The sequence below is a fragment of the Oryctolagus cuniculus genome, chromosome 18 (assembly GCF_964237555.1).
Source record: "Oryctolagus cuniculus chromosome 18, mOryCun1.1, whole genome shotgun sequence".
In the NCBI taxonomy this organism is placed as follows: domain Eukaryota; kingdom Metazoa; phylum Chordata; class Mammalia; order Lagomorpha; family Leporidae; genus Oryctolagus; species Oryctolagus cuniculus.
The window spans coordinates 62999160-63008704 of NC_091449.1; the positions used below are offsets into that span (position 1 = coordinate 62999160).

Genomic DNA, 9545 nt, shown 5'->3' on the forward strand with positions numbered 1-9545 from the left:
ACACATAATAATGGTTACACTGGGTGTTACAATTGCTTTTCTCTTTGCCCATATTTTTTCATTATTTGAAAGGCAAAGACACACATACACACTCCCTAAATGTCCACAAAGGCCAGGACTGGGTCAAGTCAAAGTCAGGATCTAGGAACTTAATCCGGTTCTCCCACATGGGTTGCAGGGGCCCAACTTGAGCCATTATCTGCTGCCTCCAGAGTCTGCCTTGGCAGGACACTGGAATCAGGAGCCAGAACCAGGAATCAAATCCTGGCACTCTGGTATAGGATATAGGCATTTTTTTTTTTTTGACAGGCAGAGTGGACAGTGAGAGAGAGAGAGAGAGAGAAAGGTCTTCCTTTTGCCGTTGGTTCACCCTCCAATGGCCACCGCGGCCGGAGCACCATGCTGATCCGAAGGCAGGAGCCAGGTGCTTCTCCTGGTCTCCCGTGTGGGTGCAGGGCCCAAGCACTTGGGCCATCCTCCACTGCACTCCCGGGACACAGCAGAGAGCTAGCCTGGAAGAGGGGCAACCGGGACAGAATCCGGCGCCCCGACCGGGACTAGAACCCGGTGTGCCAGCGCCACAGGCGGAGGATTAGCCTATTGAGCCGCGGCGCCATCAGGATATGGGCATCTTAAACACTAGGCCTAACACTAGTTCCACTTGTATTTCTAAAAAATACAACAATAAATGTAAACTGCTTCCAAAAAGAAAAACAATAGCAATCTCACAAGTCCTGCAAATCTGATGATGCTCTTTGTGTAGCTTGCATTCTTCAGTCACCTCTGGGCAGCCTTCTTTCATTCCTCTAAGGCAGGATCACACATCCCCCTAACCTGTTCCTGGAGAACCCCCACTTTCCCCATAGCACCATCAACCGTCTGTTCTTACCAGTATTTCCCACTAGCTCATGAGCTCATGGAGGGCACATTCATCACTTCCCTAACACCTGGCTTGCCTGGTGGCCTATAATATAAAATAGACAAATGAACACTGGCACTAAGCAGTCAGTCACATCTATACCTCTCTTCACCATCCAAGAGATGCAGAAAGACCCACATCCTTGGAATCTAAATGTCTGTCTCCAGTACTTAAGATCTTAATAGCAACGGGCCTGAATCATTGCTTAGCAATCGATCAGGCTGTAAACAGCCGTACCAACTCTTTTCAAGGCAGTTTAAGCCCCTAAGAAATGACTGCATGCAGTAAGGAGCAACATAACACTAAAGTCTACTTGCAAATAAGCTGATGCCTACCCACAGGAGATCATTTGAAATAACACTCAAAATATGGGAGAATCATACATGCATTACATTTTCATTGGGTGTCTACCATATGCCAAAGATCCATCCAATTCTAAGTAGGAGAATGATACTGATATAACAGGTAAATTATGATGATTCATATGCAATTTTTCCTAATTTTTTACCATTTTGAAGCAATCATAGGTAAGCACTCACAAGGAAAGAAAACAGCTTAATATACGACAGCCTTGTAGCAAATCTGTAAATACAATCAAGTGTCTCCCTCTGTTGTGAATGGTGGCTAATGTAGTGGCTTCAAGAACCACTAAGATCTCCACCGTGTTAACCTGCATGGCAACCCAGGGCGGATGAAGAAACTACAAAAGCATTTCTCCCCACGAGGATAAATGAAGAATGCCACCCCCTGGACCAGAGCTACTTTTGATGAAAATTTTCTCTATCACAAGGGAAGACCCTGTGAGATCTTCAAAATGAGGAAACACAAGCTCAGGGTGGACCTGAAGGATGGATCGACTTGCTAAGGACAAACCACAGACAGTGGAGATTCAACCGCAGTGTATTTTTATTAGCTCTGCTTTTGTTTTTGTCAAGAGTTTTGGTTACAAGGCTCAAGAGGTATCCACTGATCCACCTCAATCCTGTTTTTCCCATGAGCTCTCTTATTTCGAGGAGCATGATGGTTGCAGAATGGGAAGCACACCAAGTGTCTTATCCCGAAAGTACTCACACACTCACCCTGTACCACAGTCCATTTTTAACTACAGATTTCATTCAACAAACTTAAAAAATTATTTTTATTTGAAACTAATAAACATTTTTATGGAGTGAAAGCATTTTCTTATATATTATACACATAATTGCACAGATCTATTTAGATACATATGTATAGAGGCAGAGATGCATGTCAATCCCAAAAGAAAGATATCTCACATCTTGATGACATTTCATCCTTTAACTTTGGAAAGTATAAATACGCTGAATGTTGGCACAGAAAAAACCGTCAAGTCCTCCTCAAGTTTCCACTTGGCCACCACTGACTTCCTCTTCACATAACCAGCACACTCTTCAGACTTCACCAACCAAGGAGAGCCCTCCTCCACAGCACCAGCTAACCACTAGGGAAGGGGTGTACAATACCATCCAACAGCAAGGAAATTCACACGGTTGCAGCACAAATTCGGGGCTTCTAGTGTAGAACAGCGCAGCCCTCTGGCTCAGGCAACTTGCCTTCCACAGAGAGAACTCTGCCACCCTACTGGTGGTTTCACCGCCATTGAGAGACCATGAAGTAGGAAGAAAAGAAAGTAACACTGAATGTAAGGGCAACAAAGGCCACCCAAGGAACTTGATGCATTCTTAAATCAGTCTTCTGGTCACTGATTCCAGCCACAAACGTGCAAGAAGCTGGAGACCCAGAGATGAACAAAACCAGAAAACTGAGTTCCTGTTTCACTGATGATGACTTCCTGATATCCAAACATCTCAGTATAGGAATAATTAGAATCCTGAAGTTACACACTCTAATGCCTACTGGAGGCACATTCCTAAGTGTGGGAAAGAAGGAAGATGCTATGCTCCATCTAAAAGTACTCAAATACATTCTTCTTCTCTCCTAGACCTGGCTTACAGGCAGCCACTTTATGACCGCATATTTAGCAGAATATGGACCAGTGCATCTGGGTAAGGCATTTGACATTGCACCCAGGTAGATACCCATCTCTAAGACACAAGCCAATATTTAAAATCACCTTCATATAAGTGATGGTCGTATCACTTCAGAACAAGCTGAGAACTCCACCCTAGACAAGCAACGCAGAACAATCTATCAAGATCCAAAATGTTGGAAACTGAGCTGGATGCCATGTTTCCTCACTATGACTGAAGCGTTGACATTACCTAAAGTTTTCATTTTCCAGTGACTTTAAAGTTGGCCCCGATTCCATTACAATGCTGTTTGAAGGTGTTTTACTCTTCACAACCCAAGTCTCTTCTTCACCACAAAGGGTCAAAGATGATGTCAGCTGACACCCAAGTGAAGAATATCAACGACAAATGTAGTAACCCTTAGCCACATAAAATGTGGTTTCTTGGCTGAAGGTTACAAGAAGCCATTGAGGTACACTCAAGTACAATGCTTAAATAGAGTTAGACTTTAATTTGGAATATTTTTTCTTTCAAAGTCAATGTAATGGATATTCCAAGATTTTTCCTTAAATCAATGGCCTTTTTATGTATACAACTATTCTGCAGGTTTTTAGAAATATATATATATGCTAATGTACACTTAGCACTTCTTGTTTTTAAAGTTAAATTTGAACAACAAATTAAATTCCAGAGTTTATATTATGTAACATAGACACAGGCTATAAAAATGGTGACACTGGTATTCTTGTAATGCAATTTAGCCCTTTTTAGTAATGATTATGCAAATAATTGGCCACGGGAAAACCACTTTACATCTAGTGCAATTATCCACTATCACAGAAGTCGTTATTATTATTGTCCTGCTTATTGAACTTCAGTGAGAACTCTTGAGGTACCGATAGTCCCAAGGCCACTGTGAAAACTCTCCTCTTAACAGACTCATCTGGCCTCTATGATTACCAACGTTAGGGACAGCGGATTCAGATGAACATTAAACAAGAAATTATCCCCAGGAGTTTCATCGTTCCAAACGTTAAATGAGGGAATACCGACAGCTCTTGATATGTCTTCAACGCCTCTGCAATGCAACTTCTCACCAGGGCAAAAAAGGATGCAACATCAAAGGGCAGAAAAATCCATGAACCCAACGAGATCAGTTTTGCTCCCGAATCTCATCTTCTTTTGGCCAAGGTCCTCACAGTGTGGCTTATGTATGCTTCAGCAAGGTCAATCAACCCTTCCATTTTACTGTGCTTTGGTTTTCTGGCTTCAGAAATTATTCTGCCATCTTGAAACGGCCCAAGGAAGGTGCCTGGGCGATCCACTGGTCACATGTGCCACGGTCGCTTCCTCCGCAGGTCTCCATCAACTTCATCTTCTCTATCAGCACAGGGATGATGAAGACCACAGTGTGCAGATCGGGCAACCCATATCATTCTTCCACCCCATTCCATCACCCCACTGGAGCCTGCTGGCTATCGGTCCATGACTGGGCCTCATCAAGTCCACAACCATCCAAGAGACCCGGGTCACACAGGCGGCCAAGATGTCCACTGGCCTGTTGTCCATGCTTCCCCCTCTAAAGCCAGCCAGCGAATCCATCCGAAAAAGCTTCAGCCGCTGCCCAAGACGGCCAGGGAGAAAGCAGCTGATGGTGCTCCCGGTACATTCTCTTGGCCTAAAGGCTAATTCCCCCACTCTGGGTGGAATCTCAGTTGAGCCAAAAAGCCTCGAGAGCTAGAGCTAGCCCTGACTGCATCGTGCCCGGGAGTCCCGGTGCAGGCTGACGCCCCCAGCCTGCTTTCTTGGACAGAGGCCTCCTGGTTGAAGACGGCATCTTCATCCTGAGCCTTCCCTTGGGGAACCAGCTCTCCTCGGGGACCGGGGGTCGTTTCTCGGCTCGTCCACCTGTCGGAGACCCACAGCAGCAGTCGCTCGTCCAGGGCAAGCCAAGCTCTGGCTGGCCAGACGATGGGTGTTTCTCCACTGCTGGAAAGACGCCCAGCTAGTGCCACTCCTCAGACGGTTTCTCGACATCCAGGGCTGGCCACTACCTGTGTGGACCTGGACACAGGTATCCGCAGAGGGTGACCGGGCGCTGAGGGCAGGGCTAGGAGTCCCGGGTCCCCGCAGCGGCGTGCACCGCCCACCTCGCGCTTCCAGCCTCTCCTCTTTTCCACCGGGGCCCTCGACAGCGCCCCCTCTCGCCTCCAGCGAGCACGGCACCCGCAAGGACCGCCCCCACGCCCCAGCCCCGAGGGCTTCCGAGCCCCGGGCGGGGGCGGCAGGTGGGGGGAGGGGAGGGTGGACCGGTGGCCCCCCAGGAAACGGTCTCGCGGGTGACTCGCGAGCTCCCACCCGACCGCCCCCTTCGGGGTCCCCCAGGACCCCCGCCTCGCCCCTGCCGCGCCCCGTTCGGACTGCCCGCCCCCACCCCGCTCTCCCGCGCCCCCGGCCCAGCCCGGGCCGCGCACCCAGCGCCCCGCACCCCCGCCGGGCGCCGCGCGGCCCCCCGCCTTCCCGGCACGTCCGGCGCCGACTTTTACCTGTACTTTCTGTACTCGAGGCGGCTCGTCGGGCGAGAAACACCTCCCCGGGACCGCTACCTCCCCCGCCCGGCTCCGCCCGGCTTCCTCCTTCCCCCCTCTAAGGCCGCAAAGTAGATGGAGTAAGAGAGAGTGTGTGCGAGAGAAAGAGAAAGAGCGAGCGGGAGCGGGCGCGGGCGCCGCGGGAGGCGGCGGGCGGCGCGCCCGGCCCCCGCCACCCTCCGGCCGCCGCCGCCGCCGCGGGCTCGGCAACTCCGGCTCGCGCCCGGCCCGGCCCCGGCCCGGTCCCCGCCGCCCGCCGCCCGCCGCCGCCCGCGCCCCCGCGTCCCCGTACCTCGTAAAGGTCCCCAGAAGCCATGCCAGGCTGCGGAACTTGGCTCGCCGGGTGTGCGCGTCTGCTCGCTCGCGCCCTCCGTGCGTGTGCGCGCGGGGGCCAGTGCGCGCGTGTGTGCGCGCGTGTGTGTGTGTGTGCGCGAGTGTGTGTGGTGTGTTGAGTAAACTGTGTTTTTGCAGAATGACAGGCTTGGGGGCTGCCTATGCGCAGAATCAGAGCGGGCGGCGGCGGGGCTGGCGTAACCGGCAGCGGCGGCGGCGGCGGCGGCGGCGGCACCACGAGCGCGGGCAGCAGCGACGGCCGCGCAGCGCGCCCGGGAGGCACGGACGCGGCCCGAGCGCCGCGGCCCCCGCGACCCGGCGACCCGGCGGCGGTGGCTGCAGCCGGCAACGGCTCGCCCCGGCGCCGCCTGCAGGAAGCCGCCCCGCGCCCGCCGCCGGCCCGGACGCTGCTGCCACTGGGCGAGTCCCCGCCCCCCGGGAGCCCGGCCCGGCCCCCGGGGCGGGGGGGGACGGGGGCGGCTGCCGGGCCGCGCCCCGGGGGACCGGTCCCGGAGCCCGGCAGCGCTCAGACCCGCCCCGCCGCCCCGGGCCGGCTGGGCCGGCGGCCGGCGGGCCCCCGGGGGTGGCGGGCCAGGTGCCCGCCGGGCGTGCCGACCCCGGGCCGCGAAGGGGCGGCCGGGAGGCAGGTAGGGGGGCTGCGGGTGCGGGGCGCAGGGGCCGGGCTGCGGCGCGGGTGCCCACCGCCCCCACCCCCAGGAGGGCAGCGGCCGCCGCTCTCGCAGACCTGGCCCCTCGGGGCTGCACGGCCCCTCCCTCCAGGCTGGTCGGTAAAACGTGGAGCCCCGGGGAGGGGAGGGACGGAATGGCCCCCTCCTCGGGCGCCAAGGAGAGCCAGGACAGCGTGGGCGCCGCATATTCCCCGGAAAGTCCTCAGAGCCAGGCGTGGCCTTCCCGCCACACTCCCGCGCTCCTGCCCCCCAGTGTGTGCGCTCGTCAGTTGATGAACAAACATTTCACGAAGTCCGCTCGACTGGTTTCTTGGACAGGCACGACTGGGACCCTGCCCACAGGCGACTTTGAATCGGGGAGGGGTGACGCGGTCCGCAAGTGCGCAGCGCATTGGTGCAGAGCTCCTAGCAAAGTCCAGGCACCAGGGATAGAGAGCCTGGACAAGGTCCCTAAAGTCCAAGCCCGTTCTCAGGTCGCCTCTTCCTTCTAATGTCATGGTCACCCTTCTTACCAAAAATGCAGTTGTCTCAGAACCTGGGGAGGCAGGCAGTTCCGGAATGGGAGGCAAGGTCTCCCCAACTCCGCTCCCGCTAAACACACAGACACACACACCCAGACACACACACACAGAAACCACTCTCCAGCGGTGATGTGGCCTCAACTCGCATCCTCCCTGCCACACTTCCTACCTGTGAAGCCGGCCAGGTCCCTATGTCCATCTGAGTCTTGTTGCCCTTGTCTCTAAATGGGCCCGGATGAGGCGCACCTGGAGCGATGTGAGAGTAAATAGGATCATGGATTCTCGGAGAAGCCCATCCAGTCCAGCAGGGCTCGGTGGAGGTCATTTCTTTCTGAATCTGGAGGGTGAGATGGCAAGGGGGCCAGAGGAATGGTTGGATCCAGAGCTTGTCGGACTTTTACAAGTCACAGTTCTTGATCAAACGAAGCAATACTGGATTACATCTAGACTGTGAAGTGTTCAGGTCTGGTTCAATCCAGGACACGTGGGTTTGCACATACTGTTCCCTCTGCCTGGAGTGCCCTTCCACATGGAGGCCATCTGGAGAGCTGGCTTTTCCTGCTTCTTTATCTTTGTATCGTAAGCATCCACCCGACTCCTGACAGCAGTACACAAGGAATGTTGTTTGTCAGACTGCCAGCGCAACAAATTTTATACCCATTTCCAGTTAAAATCCTGTATTAAAATGGTGAGGGGGAAAAAGGGGTGTGGAAGTACGAGAAGGCGTATTTGGTTTAGCAACTGTGGAAACTGTTATACCAGTTCTTTTTCCTCTTCTTGTTATTTTCCCAATGGTCATGGCTTTAAATAATAGCATTAATAATAACCAGTTCTCTATCTGTAGGTAGAAAAATAAATTTTAATGATCCTTAATTTGTACTTGGAAATAAATACCCCTACCATAACATGAGGATGTAATTTGGGGAGTGGAAGACAAGAAAGACACTGGGTTTGGAAATAATATGCTAGCCAAATTTGAATATATAATCAGTAGTTTTACAAAAACACCACAGACTTGACTTGTGCTGGCCAGCTACTCCCTGGGAATGGAAAACCCTGGTCTAGACAACAGTTGTTTGCTGTGTTCACATAAAGCGCTACTCGGTGAGGACTGGCATGTTCAGGGGGATCTTTCATGGAAGACGTGGGACCCAGATGGATCTTGAAGACGTATAGAAAAGGAGTTGGGGTATTTTAAACAGGGGTAAGAAGCAAAGGTGGGCAGCAGGCAATTCTGCAGCAGAGGGGTGTGGGAGACCAGAACGTGCCCTGTGGCAGTCACAGGACCTGGCACAGTGAAGGCGGGTCAGTTGGTGGAGAGTCTCAAATGCTAGACTATGATGTTTGTGACTTAGCAGGTCAGCAGTAGAGCCCTGCATCAATCAAAAGCATGTGACAATCAGAAATGTGCTTTAGAAGACAACGTCTAGAATAGGAGAAAGAGACTTGAAGCGGGGAGGTTAACAGCGGGGAGACCAATTGCAGCGGCCCCCAGTGATGGCAGCAGCAATGGAGAGGAGACGCTGGATTTGTGGGATCTTCGCGAGGAAGAACCGGGCGAACTTTCATTCTGCTTGCTCCGCCTACTCCTATGAAGCATTTGATCCAGATCAACAGAGTTGATGACTAACAGGATGTGTGTGTGCTGAGACTTGGGGGAGGGGCGAGCCACGAAGGGAAGAAAGGGTGCAGAGATGACTAAGGTTTTAAACAGAATGACTGAGCCGCCCATCCATCAGAGCGCTATTTGACTTCGCGTTTACTCCCAGACCAAGGCCGGCTTCCAGGAAGGGCAGATGCTTCCTGAGGGACCCGAGGGGAAGAGGCTGTCACCTTAGGTAGGAACCAAACAGCGGACAGTGCATCTTCGGGAGATGGAGAACTCCTGTGGCTCATGCAGAATGGAAGATACCCACCTGCCTCAAAGTGGGGTAGACCTTCATGCTGTGCATACCTCCAGGGCAGGTGGAGAAAACTCAATGCAAAGTAATGTGAAGAACGTACTGACTCACATGGTTGGAATTACTCTCAGGATTGGCCAAATTCAAGAGCTCAAGGGGTATAACACCTCTTCTCACTCTCTGCTTCGCTCTGCGTGCTGCCCTGTCTTGTTGGAGATAAACTTCTCCCTTGCAGTGTAGACGATGGCGCCTGCAGCTCGCACCATCCGGACTTAGTCTTCATCTGGTATTCCTCAATCTAGGGGAGGTCCCTGCTTGGCTGGTGTAGCTGGCCCGCTCACGTGTGGGCCCACTCCCTGTCATTGGTCACTGCTGGTGCACTGTTGAGTCCCACTGTGGAGCAGGGAGAACGCAGCGATTGCAGTCTAACCAGAATTATAGGATTGGAATGGAGGATGAGCAGGAGTCCACGGGAAGGGTGGGCAGGACACTGCAAAGACGGATGTCCACTATGTACTGGAACAGAATGGGAACTTGAAGCAAGGTGAGTAGCCACCTAGCACGTGGCCTTTCATTAAGCCAGCTGAACATCCAATGCCCTGACTG

The 9545-nt window shown here is 53.0% G+C and overlaps 1 protein-coding gene across 1 annotated transcript in view; it reads right to left on the reverse strand.

The window, feature by feature from the left end:
- The window catches only part of CDYL2 (chromodomain Y like 2), a 207617-nt gene extending 201373 nt beyond the window's left edge, over window positions 1-6244 (reverse strand). The window contains exon 1 of the mRNA XM_051847320.2: window positions 5788-6244. Within this exon, the coding sequence (XP_051703280.1) occupies window positions 5788-5811 (24 nt within the window). The 5' untranslated portion in view covers window positions 5812-6244. The remainder of the gene's footprint in view (window positions 1-5787) is intronic.
- Between the last annotated feature and the right edge of the window lie 3301 nt (window positions 6245-9545).